The following is a 24,966-nucleotide window of genomic DNA, read 5'->3' on the forward strand; positions in this document are numbered from 1 at the left end:
GGTCTGATGAGTCTCGATAGAGTCAGAATTTAGCATAAACAGAATGAGAACATGGATCCATTATGCCTTGTTACCACTATGCAGGCTGGTGGTGTAATGGTGTGGAAGATGTTTTCTTGGCACACTTTAGGCCCCTCAGTGCCAATTGGGCATCGTTTAAATGCCACGGGCTACCTGAGCATTGTTTCTGATAATGTCCATGCCTTCATGACCACCAAGTACCCATCCTCTGATGGCTACTTCCAGCAGGATAATACACCATGTCACAAAGCTCAAATCATTTCAAATTGGTTTCTTGAACATGACAATGAGTTCCCTGTGCTAAAATGGCCCCCACAGTCACCAGATCTCAACCCAATAGAGCATGTTTGGGATGTGATGGAACGGGAGCTTTCATGCCCTGGATGTGCATCCCACAAATCTCCATCAACTGCAAGATGCTATCCTATCAATATGGGCCAACATTTCTAAAGAATGCTTTCAGGAGTTCAGCACCTTGTTGAATTAATGCCACGTAGAATTAAGGCAGTTCTGAAGATGAAAGGGGGTCAAACACCGTATTAGTATGGTGTTCCTAATAATCCTTTAGGTGAGAGTATATTGCCCTTTACACCTGACCGTACTGCACCACTGGGCTCCCGGTCTCCCTATTTTTCTTTATGGGGTCCCAAGTTCCTGCCATAAAGATCATCAATACTGAGCTGTACAGGAATTCTGGTCCACTGTAAGCCTCGTACACACCCTAGGGCAGGCTTTCTCAACCAGGGTTCCCTGAGTACTCTGCAGGGGTTCCTTGGCATTTTTGTCCATCGTGGGAGTTGGGGAAAATATGAAAGAGAGAGCACTATAATAGGGGGTACTGTAAAAAGAAGCACCAAATTGAGAATAACAATGAGCATATTAATAAAAAAAACACTAGAATAAGGAGACATTATAATGAAGAGTACTGTAATAGGGGTTAGTGACAAACAGCCACACCAGCTTTTAAAGACCAATGAGGAAACAAGCAAGGGATACCGCTCTACTGTACCGTGGCAGACAGTGCAGGAACACAGGCAGCCAGGCCCAGGTAGTCAAGATGTAAAGGAAGGAAGGTCCGCACCAATGTCTCCAAAATCGTTATATCGGTATATTTATTGAGGACGTATCCAGACATACAGAAAACACTTGACTAACATGTTTCGGACGCCAAGTCCTTAATCATAGTCATTTTTCAGCTTTCTCAGTGAGGTTTAAAAAGGGGGGGGGATGGAACAGTGAGAGGCGGGGCATGGCCCAACCCACCAGGCAAAGGGAGGAGAATGCCTGATGTATTCCGTCTCTCACTAATAAAAGTTACCATCCCCGAACCTAACAAAACAAAATTAAAACCATACACAAAGATAAAAAAGGAGCAAAAAATAATCCATCACAAAAGAGGAGAACAATAGCAGGCCTGGCATGTGAATGTATACATGGGACTATGCAAAATGTACAAAGGGCATCTGTCGCTGCACACAATTTTTCGAAAATTAGACATAAATATATGCAAGATATGGATTGATAAACTAAGGATATAGTTACCTTCCTTTTTTATCTTTGTGTATGGTTTTAATTTTGTTTTGTTAGGTTCCATCCCCCCCCCCTTTTTAAACCTCACTGAGAAAGCTGAAAAATGACTATGATTAAGGACTTGGCGTCCGAAACATGTTAGTCAAGTGTTTTCTGTATGTCTGGATACGTCCTCAATAAATATACCGATATAACGATTTTGGAGACATTGGTGCGGACCTTCCTTCCTTTACAGCTTTTAAAGACCATGCCACCTGCAAAAAAAAAACATCAGGGATTCCTTGAGATCTAGAAATTACTTTCAGGGTCCCCTTGAGATCCAAAAATAATTTGCAGGGTTCCTCCAGGGAAAAAAGGTTGGGAAAGGTTGCCCAGACATTCTTAGGCTGGTCGGGGGGGGGGGGGGGCATCTCTGCCAAGAATCTAATGCATGTACTGCCTCCTTTTCCATTGCCGAGAGATCCGGCGTACTGGGTCACCTCGACTGAACGCACTATTCTCCTCCTTACCCTCCAGCTGGAAGCCACTCTGCTATGATCCAAGCTTTTTGTCCCTCTCCATGGCAACAGATAGCGTCATGAGGCTACAGCACTTGGCCCCAGGGCTGGATTTCTGGAAAGACCACAGAGGCCCGGGCCTTGAGCAGCTGCAGCCCAAAGGGGCATCAGGATATGAAAGAGGGGTTGCTACATATGAAAGAGGAGGCTGAAAATTGGGAGCCACACATGAAAAAGGGAAACTGATGCTCAAGAGAGCTGTGCATGAAAGAGAGGGGGGGAGAAGAGCAGTTTTTATTTGTTAGTTTTATTTTTTTCCTTGCCCAATGTATGTCTTCTGAGTAAATTAGTTCTTTGTAGTTCAGATATTAGTATTTCTGTTTTTGCATTTTAGAGACTTTAGGGTTTCTAGAGAAATCAGAGGCATTCATTAAACCCATGCTGTTTTGTGATAAAGGATCCAATTAAACCGAGTGATGTTCAGAGAAAACAACAAAAACCTCCCCAGCATGGCGGATAATGAACGGCGGTTGTGTACGATCCTCACCAGCCGCTGCTTATTTCTGTGCCTGGAAACAGTGTGATGGCGTACGGAAACACTGACCATCATTATATAATTGGCTATGACTGACATTTCTCTATAAGCCGTTGTTTAGGGACTGCAGGTATTTCAGCCTTTTTTTTTTTCAGAAATGTCATATAATGATATTTGTTATCAATATGTCAGATTGTTATTTAATTTTAATTCCTTATTTTTTAAACCCATTAGCAGCTTTAATGGAGTTATCTCGTTTGAGATAAGCGTACTGCTTTTGACGTCAGTCGGCAGAACTGGTTGTGCTGTAAATGCTTGGAATGCTTTGATCTCTCTCTGCTAGCAGAAAATATAGAACCTGAAAGCAGAAGTCCTCTGTTATTGTCTCACACTGCCCCCTAGTGACATGTGGCCATAAACACACATTACAGCAGTACTAATAAGAAGCAAAGGAATATAACAAGTAAGAAATAAAAAAAAAAGGTGTTAAAATTGTCCTGGAGCACTTGCAAGCCCCTAAATATATTGGCTGCAAAAGGATTAAATACCTTATGCTGTATTATTAACATTAAAATGAAAACAGCATGTGCTATATATTTGCAGTAAAAAAAAAACCTCATAGAAAACCACGTATTCGGTCATGAAAATGACACCATTTTATGGGGGATGTCTTTGGAAATGCCCAAAAATGGAAAAAAATGATAAGGAATCCTGTGAGCAAAAAATGCCCGAAATAGGTACTCACCTTGGAAAACGTACCTATTATACAGCCGCCGGTAGACTTGAACAAAGGGAAAAGCCGATAAACAGCTCACCCTGCTCCTGCACAAGTCCTGGCGGCATTGATTACTATTCCCCCTCCAGGCCACCATGAATAGTGGGGAAAAGACATAATTCGGCTTCCAGCTATTGCTGGTGGGCTAATTACAGTGTTTTTGTAGTAATTTGTGCTCCGTCTTTTGACAGCCCCCAAACTCCTATTACAGCCTATGGTGGCGCCGGCTGTGCCCAAATATCCTGGGATTCCCGCGTCCTCCTCAGCTGGGCTGTTTCAGAGTTATTCTCTGTCACAAAACCCTCCACAAGAGCTTGTCATTAGTTTGTGCATGGGCAGTAGCATGGACGCCCTCAGGCTTGGGGAGGGGGGGGGGGTAAACACTGGAACAGCCGGGTGGAGGAAGATGGGGAAGCGACAGGAGGATTCAGAGGTAAGTGTCCATTTTTGCATTTTAAAAAGTGACAGGATTACTGCTCCTCTGTGGACAGTTAGTGACATGACAATGTACTGTGTAAAGTGCTGCAGAAGATGTCAGAGCTATATAAATACATAATAATATGGTAGGACATTAGACTATGACTATGGTAGGATTAGACTGTGAGCTCCTCTGAGGACAGTCAGTGACATGACTATGTACTCTGTAATGTGCTGCAGGAGATGTCAGTGCTATATAAATACATATTGATAATATGATAGGACATTAGACTGTGACTATGGTAAGGCCAAGGGCCCCGGTGCGGTCGCAACCTCGGCATCCCCTATTACTATGCCACTGGGCAGGTCACGTGATGAGAAAAGCTGCTAGCGTTATAGAGAAAAGGACACTGAGAAAGAAGATTGCATGGCTGGTGTGTGGACTGGTCAGTTATGTCTTCACAGACTGCGCTCACATCTGTGCAGTTCAGAGGGCCATTAGGTCCAATGGGTCCTCTTATCTCCAGAGGTTAGAACAAGTTCCCCTCCTCCGCCTCTCGGCTGACATTGTTAATACCCTGGCAGTTAATACAAGCTGTATCAGGAAAAGGCTCTGTCCATGTAATGCAAATGATGATATCATCACAACTCGATGCAATTATATTTCTGTAGCACAGTTACATCCGGTACGATGCTGCGGGGCCCGTCAGAGTAACACATAGCATGTTCACATCCGGTACGGTGCTGCGGGCCCCGTCAGAGTAACACATAGCATGTTCACATCCGGTACGGTGCTGGGGGTCCCGTCAGAGTAACACATAGCATGTTCACATCCGGTATGGTGCTGCGGGTCCCGTCAGAGTAACACATAGCATGTTCACATCCGGTACGGTGCTGGGGGTCCCGTCAGAGTAACACATAGCATGTTCACATCCGGTATGGTGCTGCGGGTCCCGTCAGAGTAACACATAGCATGTTCACATCCGGTACGATGCTGCTGGTCCCGTCAGAGTAACACATAGCATGTTCACATCCGGTACGATGCTGCTGGTCCCGTCAGAGTAACACATAGCATGTTCACATCCGGTACGATGCTGCTGGTCCCGTCAGAGTAACACATAGCGTGTTCACATCCGGTACGATGCTGCTGGTCCCGTCAGAGTAACACATAGCATGTTCACATCCGGTACGATGCTGCTGGTCCCGTCACAGTAACACATAGCATGTTCACATCCGGTACGATGCTGCTGGTCCCGTCAGAGTAACACATAGCATGTTCACATCCGGTACGATGCTGCTGGTCCCGTCAGAGTAACACATAGCATGTTCACATCCGGTACGATGCTGCTGGTCCCGTCACAGTAACACATAGCATGTTCACATCCGGTACGATGCTGCTGGTCCCGTCAGAGTAACACATAGCATGTTCACGTCCGGTACGATGCTGCTGGTCCCGTCAGAGTAACACATAGCATGTTCACATCCGGTACGATGCTGCTGGTCCCGTCAGAGTAACACATAGCATGTTCACATCCGGTACGGTGCTGCTGGTCCCGTCAGAGTAACACATAGCATGTTCACATCCGGTACGGTGCTGCTGGTCCCGTCAGAGTAACACATAGCATGTTCACATCCGGTACGATGCTGCGGGTCCCGTCAGAGTAACACATAGCATGTTCACATCCGGTACGATGCTGCTGGTCCCGTCAGAGTAACACATAGCATGTTCACATCCGGTACGGTGCTGCTGGTCCCGTCAGAGTAACACATAGCATGTTCACATCCGGTACGGTGCTGCTGGTCCCGTCAGAGTAACACATAGCATGTTCACATCCGGTACGATGCTGCGGGTCCCGTCAGAGTAACACATAGCATGCAATACATTTACTGAACAAAGTGCGCACTTATAGAGGGCACTGTGTAAAGGATTTCCAAGGTCACAAAATAAATGTAGTATTTCTTACCTGGGGCTTCTTTCAGCCCCTAGAAACCATGAGTCCCTCGCCACAGCTCTGGTCTTCTCCTGGGTCCCGCCTGCAGCCTCTGAAGGATTGCCAATGGGTCAGTGTCTTCTGCTTATAAAATGCTGAGTATCCCTCTTGAGGAGATGGACTAGTCCAGTTTCGTCAGATTTCCACTACCTACTGTAAGTGACAGCAACATAGGAGAAAAGTAATGCATAGCTTATTTTACTCTGGAAGAAACATGCTTCTTATTTGTATGTCTTTAAAGGAGTCATCAGGGAAAATTTAATAAAATAAGTGCTATTTACCGGGGGCTTCCTCCAGCCCCAAGCTCCCAGCATGTCCCTCGCCACACCTCTGCCAGCAGTCCACTGCGGCCCACGTGGCGGTGATTGACAGCGCCGCTCGCGCAGGCGCAGTACAGGCCTGGAAGTCGCCCTGACATCATCGCCGGGGACCGGGACGGAGCTGCGGCGAACGGCTGCGGGGAGAGCAGCGGCGAGGGACATGCTGGGAGCTTGGGGCAGGAGGAAGCTCCGGGTAAGTAGCACTTATTTTATTAAATTTTCCCTGATGACTACTTTAAAGGGAACCTTAACTGAGAGGGATATGGATGTTTCCTTTTAAACAATACCAGTTGCTTGTCAGTCCTGCTGATCTAATTGACCAAAGTACTGGCTGAATCACACACCTGAAACAAGCATGCAGTTAATCCAGTCTGAGTTCAGTCAGAGCACCCGATCTGCATGCTTGTTGAGTGGCTGTGGCTAAAAGTATTAGAGACAGGATCAGCAGGCAGGCCCGGATTTACCTCACAGGAGCCTATAGGCACAGATGTCCTGGCACCCCAGACTCCGCCCTCCATAAACCTACAAACACCAACTGAACTGCACCGCAAGTGTGAGATCTGGCCCCGCTGTCATTTCTCCCTTACTTCCCTTGCCTGTCATATGTAGCTACAGGTGCCCCTTAGTATTAGGTAGCCAGAGGTACCCTCAGTATTAAGTAGCTAGATGTGCCCCCAACTGAAGGGAGTTCTGGTCAGTGGAATGCCGAAACCTGGATGAGTGACCTCTTATTTACACTCCGCTCAGGGCTCTGTATAGGAAAGGAGCGAAGGGAGGCACTCAGGGAGGGGAGTGAGCCGCCTTTCCATCATCAGGCGTCTGTAGGCATGTGCCTACAGTGCCTTATGGTAAATCCGGCCCTGTCAGCAGGAGAGTCAGGCAACTGGTATTATTTTAAGAGGAAAAATCCATATCCTTCTCAGTTTAGGTTCCCTTAAAGTGTATTTTTAAATGTTACAATTTTTCACAATAAGGGTCCTTTAAGGGAACTTGACACTCAAGTGACTGACATGCAATTAGAGATGATCAATAAAATGGTAATTTATGCATCTTGGAAGTGGAATGCTGGAATGCTGCCGCAGCCTGTTCATATGCCAGGCAACCCCCCCCCCCCCCGATCCTTCGCTCTTCAAACATGTCATTATAATCCATTAGTGACTTTCCTCCTCTGTGGACAACTACGTCAGAGCTTACTGGCCGCTTATCATTCACAGACACTTCCCCCTTTCAGAACTCTGAATACGTTATACAGGAGGTGTGCAGGAAAAAGGGCTTCATTAAAAAATAGCATTAATATCTACTGATAGTCTTCGTTTTTAAAGTGTGAATGGTGTATATTATCATAATAATATTGCAGAATGAACATTGTTAATAACTGTAGTAAAACAGTACAAAAGCTTACCAACATTTTACTACAGCTCAACCTAACCCTACTCTCACACAGAACCCTCCCCTCTGACGCCTTACCGAATCTGCCCCCCAACCCCCCTCCACAAACACCCTTCCTGATACCTAACCATCCCCCTACACAAACACCCTTCCAAACATAAAATTAACATACAAACGATAAAATATTTGAGAACGTAAAATTTGTACATGTAAACATACCTTAAACATACCTCTCAACTTTTTGAGGTGAGAAAAAGGGACATTTAAGCCACACCCCTGATCACGTCCCTAGTCATGCATACCATAAAGATTTCATAATAAAAATATGATGTTTTATAATTCAAACCACAATAGTCCTTTCTATTGTGGTTCATTTTCCTTCATAGTAACATTTTAAAATTAGTAATATATCAGTTTAAAGGATGGGAATAAAGTTTAGAGTCGATCACATTTTTTAGTAGAGAAATATGTATATTTACATAGAAAGAGGGACAAAGTCCTGAAAGAGGAACAAATTAAGAGAAGAAAGAGGGACAGGGCTCCTAAAGAGGGACTATCCCTCCAAAAGAGGGACAGTTGGGGGCTATGCATGGACAGTAAATGATATAATATTTCAAACTCTATAATGTTGCAAGTTTCAAAACGATAACATATTTCAAAAACTATAATGTTCTAATGTTGAAAACGATATTTATCAGACGTCCAAATTTCATGCTTCCATACAGGAGTGCTGTGGCTTCTGCCAAGTTTCGCTGCCCTCCTCAGCCTTCTATCTCACCAGTGTCAGCATTACTTGCCGATGTGGGATTGGAATCGGCCTTATCAGCCTGAACAGTGCTCTCTGTAGACCACAGCCCACCTGTCTATGGGCTCAATACACTATAAAAACTGCATGCGAGGTGATTTACCTCATGCAATAACAAAAAGATTTTCAATGCATGCTGTAAAAGTTTAAGAATTATCAAAAGAGGCATGATAGTTCACAAAGTGTTTTTTTTTTTTTTTTTTTACCTCATGTGGTATTTCATTCAGTATTTTAAAGAGTAACTGTTGGGCATAAAATCAATTCTCTATTTTTATATGGTAAACAAATAATAATAATGATGCTAACCAGGCAATCCAAAAGTTAAAAATCTCTCAATTTTCTTCTCAATAGAATATCAGGACCCCTGGCTCTTATTTGGTACATCTGCCGCAATAGAGAAGTTGCAGTGCATGCTGTTTTTTTTTCTCCTCCTTTACTTTCCTCCACTTTTCCCCTCAGACATAACTAATGCAGCCTGATTGGCTGAAGTTTCTTTCTCTCCCGTTTTCCCCTCCCTCTTTTCCTCTCTGATTGGTCAATATTTCTTGTGCTGAGAAGATGAGAAAGTGACTCAGCTGAAATCCGATCCATACAAATAAACCAGGTCTGCAAAGTCACACAATGATTTGAGTGGTGTTGGACACTTGCCGAGCTATGCGCCCAAATGACCAGATCTACAAAAACGTGTTGGACACTTGCCGAGCTATGCGCCCAAATGACCAGATCTACAAAAACGTGCTAGCTGGTAGAAGGGTGAGATAGACAGATTTACAGCTCAGTATTTACTTACCACTGCTAGTAACATCCCTACTATTTCTCATCTGCTGCGTGGGAGTGTCTAAAGACAGGGAGGAGGGCAGGCAATGCATACACAAATCAGACAGAGGAGAGGAAAGAGAGTAAGAGGGAGGAAATGACATCAGGATTGGCTTCAGACACAGGGATTGTAAAATGGAAACTGACAGAAACAGAATTCTCTTTATTTACTATTTAAAACTCACTGAAATCAAAATGTGGAAAGTGCAATAGATATGTTATGCAAGTAGAGCAAGTATTTATCTAGTAATACAGTGCTGCCCATAATTTTTCATACCCCGGCAAATTGTGACTTTAAGTTACTTTTATTCAAGCAGCAAGTATTTTTTGATGGGAAATCAGAATCAGAATCATTTATTTCGCCAGGCATAACTGGGTCATGCTTGGAATTGGGTTTGGCACAATACAAAGCTTAGGAGTAGGGAATACATAGACAGCAGGAGACATACAGAGACATAGAGTGCAATTAACCATAGGGGGCCACAGTGGCTAGTTCATTACGCGCAGAGCAATTTCAGAGACTATGATATGGAATGAAATTAAATTACGTTACTGGCGACTAATGGTTCAGATTAGTTTGATTAGTCCAGAGTGATCCGTGCGATCCGGGCCAGCTGACTGGCCGAGGCGTGGCCTTAGCTATTTGTGGGAGTTCTCTGATGGAAGTATGTGGAGTGAGTTCAGGAGGCTGACCGCTGATGGAAAGAAAGAGTTGCTGTGTCTGGCAGTCCTGGTGGAGATGGTTCGAAGCCTCCGGCCTAGGGGGAGCGGGCTAAAGTAGTGGTAGCCTGGGTGGGAGGGATCATTGGCAATCCTCAACGCCCTAGAGCGCAGTCTTGTGTTATATAGGTGGTCAAGTGGGGGGAGGGGACTCCCAATGATCCTCTCAGCTGACCTGATCACTCTCTGTAGTTTATGCCTGTCGGTGGCGGTGGTGCCGGCGTACCAGACTAAAAGGGAGGAGCAGAGGATTGACTCAATGGTGGAGAAGTAGAAACTTTTCAGAATCTCTTGGGCCATGCCGAACTTCCTCAGTTGGCGGAGGAAGAAGAGTCTCTGCTGGGCTTTCCGCTGGATGGCAGCAGAGACTCTTCTTCCTCCGCCAACTGAGGAAGTTCGGCATGGCCCAAGAGATTCTGAAAAGACATAGTTGTATCACAAAAGATAATAAGATGATGTACAAGAGGCATTGTGGGAGAAAAAAAACATTTCTCAGCTTTTATTTACATTTGAGCAAAAAGTGTCTAGTCCAAAATGATTCATACCCTTCACAAACTGTCACAGTCTGTGGGAAAATCCAAAGTTCTGTTCCATTCCAAATACTCCAAGCTGTTCTAAAGCATCCTAATTACCCTGATTAATTGGGGACAGCTGTTTTAATCAACTCAACAGGTGAAAAACAGCAGCTCTGTGCGGTTGGTTTGTGGACAGTAATGGCTAAGACAAAGGAGCTCAATGAGGACCTGCGGCTGCGCATTGTGGCTGCTCACAAGTCAGGAAAGGGCTAAAAGGCCATTTCTAAATGTTTTCAAGTTCCAGTGGCTACAGCGAAAAGTTTTGTAAAAAAAAAATACAGGATGTTCCGCACCATGGAAAATCTCAGAGGATGTGGTCCGAAGCCAAAAGTGACATCTGTGCTGGCCAGGAGCATAGTGAGAAAGGTGAAAAAGAATCCAAGGAGTACCACGAAGGCCATCCTGGTGAATCTGGGCTCTGCTGGTGATAATGTCTCAAGGCAGACAATCCAACGGACACTACACTGCTGGGTTCCACGGACGCAGACCAAGGAGGATGCCACTTCTCCAGATAAGGCACACAATAGCTTGTTTGTACTATGCAAATGCTCATCTGGACAAAGAAGAAGACTTCTGGCCTTCTGTGTTATGGTCAGATGAAACAAAAATGTAATTGTTGTGTCACAATGCTGTTTCCTTCCTTTGGGGTAAAAAAGGTGAAGCCTTCAACACAAAAAACACCATCCCCACTGTCAAACATGGTGGTGGGAACCTAATGCTTTGAGGGTGTTTTTCAGCCAATGGACCAGGGAACCTAATTATAGTAAACGCACCAAGAAAAATGAGTAATAGATGAGGATTCTCAATGACAATATCAGGCTGTCTGCTGAGAAACTTGGCCTTTGGGACCATTGGACATTTCAGCCTGACAATGACACAAAACACTCAGCAAAAGTGGTAAAGAAATGGTTAGCAGACAACAATGTTAACGTTTTGGAGTGGCCCAGCCAGAGTCCTGACTTGAATCCAATTAAGAATATTTATGTATTGGACAGAGGCGCTAGCAGGATAAAAATTCATAAAAATTTTAAAATTGCTTGGAGGAAGTGGTGGGCTTGCCTCCCAAAAGCAGAAAAGACGTCCTGTTATTATATAAGTAAACACATTTATTATACGATACCCCAAAAAGGAATTGCAACGCGTTTCGCGGGTCTAGCCCGCTTCATCAGGCAAACAAGGGGTTAACAGGGTATCTGTAGTAGCAGGAGTAGTGAGGCGCTACTCCTGCTACTACAGATACCCTGTTAACCCCTTGTTTGCCTGATGAAGCGGGCTAGACCCGCGAAACGCGTTGCAATTCCTTTTTGGGGTATCGTATAATAAATGTGTTTACTTATATAATAACAGGACGTCTTGTCTGCTTTTGGGAGGCAAGCCCACCACTTCCTCCAAGCAATTTTAAAATTTTTATGAATTTTTATCCTGCTGGCGCCTCTGTCCAATACATAAATACATTGCGTCCACTCCTGGTGGATGGGAGTGCTACCTCCTTTTCCTGATCTACAGAGAGCGACTTCTTAGCCCTGAGTGAGGACAGGCTTTATCTCCTCACCTGCCTTTATAGTGGTTACCTGGACGGTAACCCATGTTTGTGAGTATAATTGTTCTCACTTTATCATTTTCCAATATTCCTGACATACTACACTATATTGGGCTCTCGGTTTTCCATTTTTATTCCAATTGAGAATATGTGGAGGGAGCAAAAGATCAGCGTGTAGGCCAGAACCTCCAACCTAAAAGATTTGGAGCTCATTGCTAAAGATGAATGGGCAAAAATACCTGTGGAGACATCCAGTAAGCTGGTCTGCAATTATAGGAAGCGTTTGATTGCAGTAATGGCCAATAAAGGCTTTTCTATTGATTATTGAGAAGGGTATGAATAATAGCTGAGAAATGTTTTGTTTTTTTCCAACAATAATGCCTCTTGTACATGGTCTTATTATCTTTTGGGAGATACCTATGTCATTTCCCTTCAAAAAAATTACTTGCTGGTTGAATAAAAGTAACTTTAAGTCAAAGTTTGCCAGGGGTATGAATAATTATGGCCAGCACTGTATGTCCTGGAGGTGTCAACTGGTAAAAACAAAGATATGCTCACCTGACGTAATCACTAAAGGTCTTTATAGTTGCTTGCGGACTGCGGTGCGTTAAACACGACGTTTCGTCTGTGTGAAGCTGGCGTAACCCTTACACTACCTGATCGACATGTACACATATCGGATGTTTTAAAGCACTTTATTTCTGCCCTTTAGCGATTAAAAAAAAACTCTGCGTCAACTCCATAATTTTTGGTGGGGCTTTTGCTATGGATCCCCCTCTGGCATGCCCCTGTCCAGGTGTTAGGCCCCTTGAAACAACTTTTCCATCACTTTTGTGGCCAAATACTGTCTTGGTAGGTATTAAAATTCTCCCGTCTATTGAAGTCTATGGAGATTCGCAGATTTGCTAGATTCGTGAACTTCTGCGGAGATTCGGATTTGAAATTCACAAACCCAAAATGTGATATTCAGCCCATCCCTACATCCTCTGCCAGTAACAAAACCTGCTCCACTGACTCGCATATAAGCCAAGGGGGTAACTTTTCAACACTTTTTTGGGGCTGGAAAATTAGGCTTATACGCGAGTATATTAAGGTAAGTATCTGGTTCATTTCTAACCGGTTCCCATTCACTTTAAACTGCAACTGCTGCCAATGATCTCCTAGACAACTAGAGTACTTGTTTTCCTGTTTTTTTACGCTGGTTTAGCTAACCTGCTGTCATTGCCTCCGTATCTCATTTGCAAACTGACATGATTACAGTGTAATATGAAAAAATAATTGACAGATAGTAATGGAAGCGTGGGCTGAGTTAGAGATCCGCTTGTAATAAACGTTCTCCTGGTAAGTATAAACCCCCAAAAAGTGTATAATTAATACCAATGTCCGGAGCAGGAGGCAGCAGTCCCGGCGCAGTGTACTGGGAGCCGCTAACGGTAATTGCTGATCTTATCTTTAATTAGGCTAGAAGCAGAGGGTGGTCCCAAGTGGAGATTGGGAAATTGCTAAACGCTGCTGCATGCTAAGATTACAGTCTCAGCACTGCTCTGACGTATGTGCATAAATTACACCGCACATACACAAGAATTCGGAAATCAGGCTCCGCGGCTAGGAGAATTCTAATGACAGGAATAATAAGCGACAGTCCCCATGTCGGGGATAGGTTTAACTAGTTCACCACTAAGCGCTTTTACCCCTTATGGAATAGAGAAATTTTCACCTTAAAGCGCTCCCCCCATTCATTTGCCAATAACTTTATCACAACAAAATAATCTATACCTTGTTTTTATTTGCCACGAATTAGGCTTTTTGTGGTCGTTACTTGTTTTCAGAAATGACTATTTTTCATGCATTTTATAGGGAAAAAACATGAAAAAATACACTTTCTCCAATTCCATCCCCTATTGTTTTAAAATAAGCAATGCTACCATAAATAAAATCCACACATTTTATTTGCCTGTTAGTCCCAGCTTTCACAACATTTAACTTATGTACCTAGTTCAATGTATGGGGACAACATATTATTTGGAAATAAGGGTGTATTTTTTTGTATTTGGTCAACAATTACAAGCCCTTATTTACTAAAATAACAGTGATATGCCCTCATGACATATGTATTAAAAAAGCGGAGTCTCCCTGAATGTATTTAGAGTTTAGCCTGTCTACTTCACCCTCCTTTTTAATCACAAGTTGTAATTTGATCTCTCCCCTGTGTCACATGACTGCCATGGCAGAGAAGTCATTTGAAAGCACAGGCTGTTAACAACATGTCTGCTTCCATGAATCAGCAAGTAGAAACAGTGATGATTCCTTTTAGGACCTGCATCAGCTTAACAAAGAAATGTTTTGTTTAAAGGTTATTATGCTGTTACGTATATTTTAGAGCAGAAAGAACATTCTGAGTTCAGGTCCGCTTTAATCCTTTATGCGCTCCCAGCAAACCAGGAAGTAACTACAATGCTGCATCTCTGGAGGAGCTCTATAAGCTGTAACAAGGATATGTTTTTGTGTAAAGGTTATTATGCTGATGCTTATCTTTTAGAGCAGAGAGGAAGTTCTGAGTTTAGGTTCGCTTTAAGGTTAGACGCTATGACATCTGAAAGACAGATCTACTGAACTGGTTCTGACATTAATAACTAAAGCATAGACCCCTTCCAGCATATATAAATAAAGAAAACTTCCTTACCCTCTTTCCTAAAATATCCAAATGAATAATAATAATTCCTATATTTGTATAGGCACTAGAGCGCACTCAGTAGGCAGCCGCAGTGTTAGGGAGACTTGCCCAAGGAACTCCTTACTGAATCAGTGCCGGCTTACTGAACAGGCAAGAGTCGAGATTCGAATCCAGGTCTTCTGTGTCAGAGGCGGAGCCCTTAGCCAGTACACTATCCAGCCTTAAGGTGACCACACACCATACAATTTTTAAAAAAGATATTTTTTTAAATATCTGTTCAATTCAAGAATTGCAATCAATTTTTCTGACTAACATTTCAAAAATCATGACCAATGTACCACACACCTATGTTCAATGTTTCCCCAATTATGATAAAAATGATTGGAAACTCTCAGAAAATTACTAGGGTGTGTATATTAATAAATGGACAATCCATACACACCATATAATTTTTAGAAAAACTGAAGAAAAATTTCCACCATTGATTTGATTATATTTATCGAATTACTGTAAAATCGGATCATTATATTGTATCATGTGTGGTCACCTTAATACAGATCTAAGAAGTTCTTACTCCCAATTGCAACCCTAAAGGTGCATACACACATCAGACTATAGTCTTTGGAAAATGAAAGATCACAGACCAATCTTACCACCCTTCATGTAGTATGAGAGCCATACTCTACACAGTCTATTCTATGGAGCTGAACTCCACATCAGAAAAAAATCTTTGCAAGATGCTGCACACACAGATGCTGTACAGACACAAAAGATCTGTATTTGCAAAAGATCTGATGTGGAGTTCAGCTCAATAGAATAGACTGTGTAGAGTATGGCTCTCATACTACATGAAGGGTGGTAAGATTGGTCTGTGATCTTTCATTTTCCAAAGACTATAGTCTGATGTGTGTATGCACCTTAAAGCGGAATATAACCCTGCATTTCAACTTTGCTCTAAAACATTATTTACAGTATATTATATGCAACCAGCATTTTTTTTTTACTAGACCAGCATTGGAAGGGTTACACAGGGCTTTAAAGTCCCTAGAGATTTCTGCAGACGAATCCGAACTTGAGTTAGATACTTTTTGTTTACAAATATGTGTTTATTGTGACTCATCTCTCTCACTGAGAAGGAGCTTGGAGGACAGCCAAAGAGATGTATCTATTGATAAACAGTTACACACTAACTAAATAGAATGTAACTATCTGAATGTCTGCACGGAACTTAAAACCTCTGTGTTTAACCCTTCCAATGCTGGTCTAGTAAAAAAAAATGCTTTTTGCATATAATATGCTGTAAATAATGTTTTAGAGCAAAGTTGAAATGCAGGGTTATATTCCGCTTTAAGTCCCCCCAATAACTTGTACCCAATAATTTGCTCACCTTCCCCCATACATTTACCTATTCCCCATACTCCTAAAACACTGTGCTCCAAATAGTTCACAGAAGTTACACAATTTTTGTATGTGCAAATTTGAATTGTTAATAAATTACTTGTTGGGAAAAACAAAGAAGCAATACGTCAGCTTAGGCTAAACAGCGCATTCTGACATACATCATTATTCCCTTATTGACAAATAGAACTTAAAGGGTTTCTGTGAAGTCCTGTAATAAACATAAACACTTACCTGGGGCTTCTATCAGCCCCCTGTAGCTGTAATGTCCTGCACCGTCCTCCTCCGATCATTAGTCTCCATAGCATCTGTTGAGTGTCAAGTCTGAATGTGGTGGACCACCCTTTGTGAGACTAAAAACGTTTTTTCCTTCCGTTTGCAAGAACTTTTCCAACTATACAAACACAATAGTACTACAATGAGGCAGACTGGGCAGATCCTCCTTCCTCCTTTGATGACATCACTCCCAGCATGCCTTTGCACAGGGCATAACCATGCGATGTAGACTCGCACCACAAGGAGTATATGTGTTTGGATATGTCTGTCTTACAGCTCTATCGGTTTTATCACAAACAAATGACATATTTATACAGTTTTTGTTGATTAATATTGGCCATATGTAGCTAGTTTCACACATGGTGTGGTGCGGTTAGCGAGTGGCAGAAAAGCCTACCGCCTGCGCACTATTGCATGCAGATTTATCCCTGCGGCAGATAGAGCCGATAGGGAAATCGACACGCCGCGCCCACAAACGTTAGATGTCACTTGCGTCTAACCACTGTCACATACACACTTCCAGACAGGAAGTGCATCACGCGGCTTTGCCTCTACGCGCCTGTGCACCGTTACGATCTATAAAGATCGTTGCGATGCCATTGACTCCAATGCAGTCGTGTGCTTGTGTGGCACTGCTTGGCAACACACCGCGTTGATCAAAGCGCTTCCCTCACATTGCGTCACACTGCAGTTACCGTGGCCTGCCTTATAGCGACTAATGGCTACTGTGATGGGAGAGGTGCAAAAGTGAGTACCGTGATGCCACGCCCTAGCGTCAAAGGGGCCTTTAAGTCTCAGAGACCTTACCACAAACTACATTAATTGAAATGGGATGTAGGGAAAAATACACTGAGTTATGAATAAGATTCTATAAAACTGGTGTAGGCAACCTTAAGTCTTATAAATATTTCATGCTGAACAGGGATGACCATGCTTAGAACTCACGGAGAAGCATGTGATCGGTTTGATCAGCTGATAGATTTGTAAGGTTCTGATTTGCTGTGATGCCTTCCTGGTTTAACACATGATCATGATCAGCAAATCAGAGCCTTACAAATCTATCATCTGATCAAACTGATCACATGCTTCTCCGTGTGTTCTCCTAAGCATTGTCATCCCTAATACTAAATTTACATCAACCAAAAAAAAGTTTAAGCACCACAGTAGCCTACCTGTCTGAACCTATAGATATAGGTCTACAAGACAAGCCCAGTAGCAAGAGGTCAATAGCATAAGAGGCATGGCAGGACTACACCATCATTAATCCATGCATTGTCCCAGCTCGTCTCTACTGCAGTTGGGTTTTGGACGTGGCTTGGTTCTGTAGCTCTGCACCATAGATTGTATCCAGATCGTAGGACATCATTATAATAAAGTCACCTAAACACTTGATCTGTGCATCCAGGAAATGATATTGCAAATAAAGCAACTGTATTCAGAAAACAAACATTCACAGTATCTTATACTCTGCTAATTACATAGATTACATAGTCAACAAACATATTAGCTATGATCACGTTTTAACTTTCTTTATAAACAACATTTACCAACTTTCATATCTGGAATAATCAGATAAGCAGCTGAGTGCAGCTCACCCTACCCATGGCTTCTGTAACCTTCCTCTGTGGTTTCTTGCAGTAGTTTATTGCAGGACTGTGGAGTTGGAGTCAGAGCAATTTTCGGGTACCTGCAGGGGCGTATCTGGGTAATATAGAGCCTATGGCAAACACTGAAATTGCGCCCCCCCCATTTAGAGCCCCCCTTCCCCCTAAAAACAACAACACTTATTGCCTGCATGTGTTAAAGTTGCCTATGTTTTTTGGCTTGGCATATTGCTAAAGTTACTTTTTTGGAAATATCTCTTCTTATTCCCTCTCTGTACTCTATTCTAACATTAAGCCAAGTGTGCCTTATATACAAAAATTAAGTAACCATGTTCTCCGCATAACAGAACTAATCGGAGTTGAGGTCTGAGTGACGAGGGGGCCTGGGGGCAGGGATGGCGGTGAAGCACAGGGGCAGGCATAGCGGCGCAACACAGGAGCAGGCATGGAGGCCCAACACAGGAGCAGGCATGGAGGCCCAACACAGGAGCAGGCATGGAGGCCCAGCACAGGAGCAGGCATGACGTCCATGTTGGTGTGGCGCCCATGGCATGAGCCATGCCTGCACCCCTCTAGATACGCCTCTGGGTACCTGGAATCAGAGGTTACATAAACTGAGGAGTTGGAGTCAGATTATTTTTGTATTCACTCCATACCCGTGCAAGGCTTGTGGAAACGGGAGTCGAGGAGTCTGAGAACTTTTGGGTACTTGGAGCAAACACGGTAAATCCAGCGCTGGACACTTGGGCGCAGCAGCGCAGGAGACTTGGGCGCAGCCGGCGCCACCATAGGCCGTAATAGGAACTACGGCTATCGCAGGCACAGGGAGTAACTTCAGCGCCGTCAGAAGACGGAGCTGAAGTTGCTTTTAAAACAATAATTCGGCTTCCAGCAATTGCTGGAAGCCGAATTATTTCATTCCCCACCATCCATGTCGGCCTGGAGGGGGAATAGTAATTAACACGGCCCGGACTTGTGCGGCAGCAGGATCAGCCATATACCGGCTGTATCCTGCGCCCAAGTGTCTGGCGCCGTTCTCTCTCGTACGCTACTTGGAGTTGGAGGTTACACAAAGTGAGGAGTGGGATGATTTTTGCACTGACTCCACAGCCCTGGTTTCTTGTACATATATCAGTGAGAGTTTATGGATTCCTATTCCAGAAAATACCGAATCTCATTTGAGGGTAACCCACAGCTCTCAGATTCCCTGACAGGATGTGTCATTCTATAGCTGCAGTTGTGTTTATATCGTAATACTGACTTGGCCATTGCAGTGTGCGAACGTACCTAATATCAGATCTACATATTGAGCAGATGTGGCCAATAAAGATGCTGATAATTCCGTTTTGCATATGCAAATTTAACGCAGCTTGGCAACGGACAAATCAGATGTACCTCCTGTCCATTCTAATTGGCCCAGTTCCAAACTATGACTTAATTGCCCTTTATCTTCTGAGGGTTTACCCCAAAGGGTTTCGAAGGGCACCAACTTCCAATGGGTTTAATGAGTAGCACCAACACGTGTAGGTCTATGGCTGTGAATGGCTGGCCTTTTATTCTGTTGTAGTAACTTCAGAACTTTGTATACTGCAAATAAAAGAAATGTTTTGCAATATAAAATTTTGAAAAAAATACAATTTTTTGTAATTGTATTCTATGAAATGCAATTATACAAACTGTACTGTACCCGACTGAAAGAGGAACGGTAGTGAAATTGAAGGAATGAATAAAATTGCTTATTTTTTTACAATATGCATGTATAAATTATTTAGTCAGTGTTTGCCCACTGTAAAATCTTTCCTCATTCTGAAATGTATCACTAGTGGTGACATCTTTAGTTCTGCCAGGTGATCTGTACAGAATGTTCATTTCGTGAGAGTTCTATGCACAGAGAGAGATATGGCTTGCTTGACAGTTTCCCGCAATGCAACAAGGTTCATAGACAGGAAACTGTCAGGACCAAGGTCATGACATCACACTGTGGGAGGGTTTTTACAAAAATATCAGTCATACAGACCCCCCAGATCATCTATTAAAGAAAAGGTAAAGATTTATCATGGGAAAAGAGGTATCGGCTATTGATTGGGAAGAAGATCAATCCTTGGTTAAAGTTCCTCTTTAAAGAAAACCGGAGACGATTTGATACTTCCCCCGGGGCTTCCTCCAGTTCCATAAGCACGTCTGAGTCCCTCACTGTCCTCGCGAGTGCCTCCTTTCTCCTGCTAGTGGTCCCGGTAACTGGTCAGCCACTCCAGTCGCACTCTTCTGCGCATGCGCTGAAGGGCCACGTATGAGCAGAAGACACCGACTGTCGTGACTGAAGTAGATTACCAGGACTGATAGCTGGAGAACAGAGGTACTCGGGAGGACAGCGAGGGACTCAGCGGTGCTTATGGGGCTGGAGGAAGTCCTGGGTAAGTATCAAATCTTTTACTTTTGTCGTCTCAGGTAGACTTACAGGTTAAAGAGCCTGAGGTGAACCTCGGGTCAAAAGTTAAAAACTCAAGTAAGGAGAGGGAAGCCTTTCAGGCTGTCCTCTGCCGCCACCCAGAACCCTCCTGCACATAGTGGCACTGGCTTACAGCACAGACGTGCACGTGCTCATGCAGGCACAGTACAGCCAAGCGCGTGCTTGAAGAGGAGCACTAACGAGATCGGGGGAATCTGACAGGAGCTTGTTGGATTCCTATGGGAGGGGGGGGTTGTCCATACTCAGAAACAGACAACGGAGTGTGAAGCCTCTGGACGATTCAGAGGCTTCCCTCTTTTAAGATAAGTATTTCACTTTTGTCCCGAGGTTTGGCTCACGTACTCGCATGTTAATCAATAGACCTTCCATTTCATTGAAGCATTCCTACAGGCAGAAAATACCCTTTCATATAGGAGACTATGGTTACCAACGTTCCAGTGTTGCACTTGGAATATCTTCCCATAAAAGGTTCTACAACTTCTTGCATTTGGCAACAAACAGCAGTTATAGGTTATTTATAAATGCAACTTATTGGCTTTACGGGGAGCAGCGAAGAGTTCGAAAACTCTAAAAATAAAAAGGACGGATAAGTCGAGACAACGCTGCTGAACTAGTATATTCCTATCTATATCCAGACACAAGTTGGCTTATAAAGCGCTCCACTTTCAGAGGGGTCTCTGATATTCCGGAACATGGGTCATTCACGTTACACCATCGTTAGCTCACACACTGTATAGTAAAGGCCACTTTGGTCAGCTGAGAGTTCTATACATTCTGTAGGCCAACCCACTGAAGCACACGATGCAGTGTTCCCAGTCGCAGGTCTATCGGTTTGTGTCCTTCAGTGAGTAGATGGCGGCAGTGATGATGGCCAGTAGAACGGACAATAATAAGGCGATGATGTGCTGGTACCAGACGCAGTGCCTGATCTGCTCCTCCAGTCTTCGGTTTGTGTCCAGAACTTGATTTAACTGAAAGGAGAACAGAAGAGAGAACTGTGATATAGGCGGTTCTGTAGCTAGGAAAGCCTAAGTAAATACTGTCTCGGTTATCCGGCACAGACGGCGATCGGCCAATGTCACATAATTGTGCTTTCTGGTTGCTTCAGACCCAATGTTCAAAACAGGCCTAGCTCATACGGTACTTTACCCCACTCTATATACACACCATGAACTCTGTATTAAATGTTCGAATACAGTAGTTGAAAGTATATTAACCTTGGGGGAGCTGTGGAAGACAGTGTTTAAAGAGACACTTCAGTGAGGAAAAAAAATAATAATATAATGAATTGGTTGTGCAGTACGGATAATTATTAGAACATTAGTAGCAAAAAAAATATTCTCATTTTTATTTTCAGTTATGTAGTGTTTTTTTTTTTTTTAATAACTTGCTTAATTCTCTAATATTTTCAGTTTACACACTACTCAGCATTCTAAATGGATTATACAGAGCAGGCTAGTGAACTTTTTAACTGTCCTCTGCAGGGAAAAAAACAATACAGCGACTGACACTTGTGATAATAAGCTTCAGAAGACAGTTCTCTGCGACTTTGAAAGTCGTGGAGCTCAGTGGCTCTTTTGCATAGATAACAACTGGAGTTTCTTAAAGTGACTCTGTAACAAAAATGACAACGTTTTTTCTACCATCCTACAAGTTCCTAAACCTATTCTAATCTGTTCTGGCTCACTGCAGCACTTTGTACTATCACGGTCTCTGTAATAAATCAATGTATCTTTCCCCTGTCAGACTTGTCGGCCTGTGTCTGGAAGGCTGCCAACTCTTCCGTGCTGGTCTGTTCCTCTATGCACACTCCAGTGTGTGTTTTATTTACATAAGCCAGCAGCTTCTCTGCTATCTTATCAGTGATAGAAGAGAGCTGGATAAAAATCCTCCTCTGTTAGGCTGTGAAAGTAGCTGGCTGACACATACTGAGGAATTACAAACACAGGCACAGGCAGAGCTGTCTGCAGGAAGCCTGTAATGTTCAGTGCATGAGAGAAGAAGGGGACAGAAAGTAAACACACAAATGATCTTTTGAGATTCAAAAGGAAGGCTGTTTACAGCCTGCTTGTGTATGGATGTATTTTCTATGTGTGGACATATTGTACATCAATCTACTTCCTGTTTTGGTGGCCATTTTGTTTGTTTATAAACAAACTTTTTAAAACGGTTTTTCACTACTTTTAATGCGGCGGGGAGCGGCAAAATTGTGACAGAAGGTAATAGGAGATGTCCCCTAACACACTGGTATGTTTACTTTTGTGTGATTTTAACAATACAGATTCTCTTTAAAGTGACTCCGTAACAAAAATTGCATCCTGTTTTTTATCATCCTACAAGTTCAAAAAGCTATTCTAATGTGTTCTGGCTTACTGCAGCAGGTTCTACTATCACCATCTCTGTAATAAATCAATTTATCTCTCTCTTGTCAGACTTGTCAGCCTGTGTCTGGAAGGCTGCCAAGTTCTTCAGTGTTGTGGTTCTGCTATGAACTCCCCCTTCCAGGCCCCTCTATGCACACTGCCTGTGTATTATTTAGATTAGGGCAGCTTCTCTCTTATCTTTTACAAGCTGGATAAATTGTCCTCTGAGCTGGCTGGGCTTTCACATACTGAAGAATTACAGACAAGGGCAAAGCTGTTTGCAGGAAGAAACGAGCAGCCTGAAACTTCAGTGCATGAGAACAGGGGGAAAGAAACACACAAATGATCTCTTGAGATTCAAAAGGAAGGCTGTATACAGCCTGCTTGTGTATGGATGTATTTTCTATGTGTGGACATACTGTACATCAACCTACTTCCTGTTTTGGTGGCCATTTTGTTTGTTTATAAACAAACTTTTAAAAACGGTTTTTAACCCCTTTTAATGCGGTGAGGAGCGGCGAAATTGTGTCAGAGGGGAATAGTAGATGTCCCCTAACACACTGGTATGTTTACTTTTGTGCGATTTTAACAATACAGATTCTCTTTAAGTCTTCCTGCACTGGAAACAATATTAGACTTATGTCTCTGCTCCTAATATTTTATTTCTTAGCTGTACTAAACATACAAATCATTAAATCAGACGTTTCGCTTCAGTGTCTCTTTAAGCACAGCAGAGTCCACAAACCACCTAAGAAGTTGGCCTTTACCACTGTGAGTACTGCCGGCGATTTGTGCTGGTTGGTTGAGTTCTGGACAACCGTGACTACGGCACATGGCCGGAAGAGGCAAATTTCTCCAGTCATGTACTCTGTGCACTACTTGTGCTGCCCACTATAAGGATCCAGTTTAATTAAAGCTCTAGTTCACAATCCACTTCATACATTTCAGCATCCTGTTGCGTCCCGTAATACATACTAAAATGGATCATCAAGAAAGATGCAGTCAGGACTACCAGTAGAGCAAGGAGCAGTGGTGAGAGTAGAGATGTAAACTGGCAGGCTTGCTTCAAGAGCTGAACTAAAAAAAAAAGTCAAAATAACCATACACAGGTCATACTTACCTCCTGTGTAGTCTACTCATCAATCTCTTTCTCCTCTCCTGCGTCCCATTTGTCCACTGTGATCAATGGAATTCTCCATCCTCCATTTTAGGATGGCCGTTACCCCATAACCGCTTCCTGGTCAGCACAGTGTTAAACTGTAATATCACCCACTTGAGCCATAGGGAAACACGTACATTACCTTGAACATTCAGTTGTAACTGACAGCTGCTGATATATAACTGACAGCAACTGGTATATTTCAGTTCTGACAAAAATCTTGTCAGGACTGGAAGGGATCACTGTAAGAAGAAAATGGTGAGCCTCTGAGAGGAACCGACGGTGAGGTAAGTATGTAATATTCATTTGCAGCTACTACGTGTGTTTATTTTCAATAATTTTACTCGCCTCAGGTTCCCTTTCAGGCAGTGCGCTCTGGGATAGGAGAAGTACAATGGAGGATGCAGGTAACAACAGAATTAAGCAATCACATCATCCGGCTTGGGTGAATATACCGGTATGGATGGATGGTGGGTGAAGAGGGAAGCCTGGCGGCCGATTTGCACAACAGCCTCAGAAAGATTGCTGAGTGATGTGAAACGACTGTCAGGCTTTCCTCTTCACGCACCATCCATCCATCCATCCCGGTATGTCCGCTCAAACTGTACAAATTATGCACTTTTCATGAATTAACTATCGGCAACATCCTGAAGTGGTCATGGCCTGTGCTGTCACTCACCCTCCCGCCTACTGTTTTCCACAGGAGAGGGTGTGGCACTCCCCCTTCCTCTTGTAGTGTATCCTGAGAGTGAACACAGTGAATCCAGAGCAGGAGACTTGGGCGCAGCCGGCGCCACCATAGGCCGCAATAGGAATTACGGCTATAACGGCGCACAGGGAGTAACTTCGGCGCCATCACAAGACGGAGCTGAAGTTACTTTTAAAACACAATCATTCAGCTTCCAACAATAGCTGGGAGTTGAATTATTTCATTCCCCACCATCCATGGCGGCCTAGAGGGGGAATAACACGGCCGGGACTTGTGCAGCAGCAGGATCAGCCATGTACCGGCTGTATCCTGGGCCCAAGTCTCCAGCGCCGATTCCTCTCGTACGCTCCTGAGAGGTGCCACTTACTCTCAACTCCTATTA

The 24,966-nt window shown here is 43.4% G+C and overlaps 1 protein-coding gene across 1 annotated transcript in view; it reads right to left on the reverse strand.

Moving 5' to 3' along the window:
• Positions 1–17,671: 17,671 nt before the first annotated feature.
• Positions 17,672–24,966, reverse strand: part of MOSPD2 (motile sperm domain containing 2) — a 162,401-nt gene continuing 155,106 nt past the window's right edge. Inside the window, exon 15 of the mRNA XM_068270709.1 lies at positions 17,672–21,324. Within this exon, the coding sequence (XP_068126810.1) occupies positions 21,178–21,324 (147 nt within the window). The 3' untranslated portion in view covers positions 17,672–21,177. The remainder of the gene's footprint in view (positions 21,325–24,966) is intronic.

This window comes from Hyperolius riggenbachi, chromosome 2 (genome assembly GCF_040937935.1).
Source record: "Hyperolius riggenbachi isolate aHypRig1 chromosome 2, aHypRig1.pri, whole genome shotgun sequence".
Lineage (NCBI taxonomy): Eukaryota > Metazoa > Chordata > Amphibia > Anura > Hyperoliidae > Hyperolius > Hyperolius riggenbachi.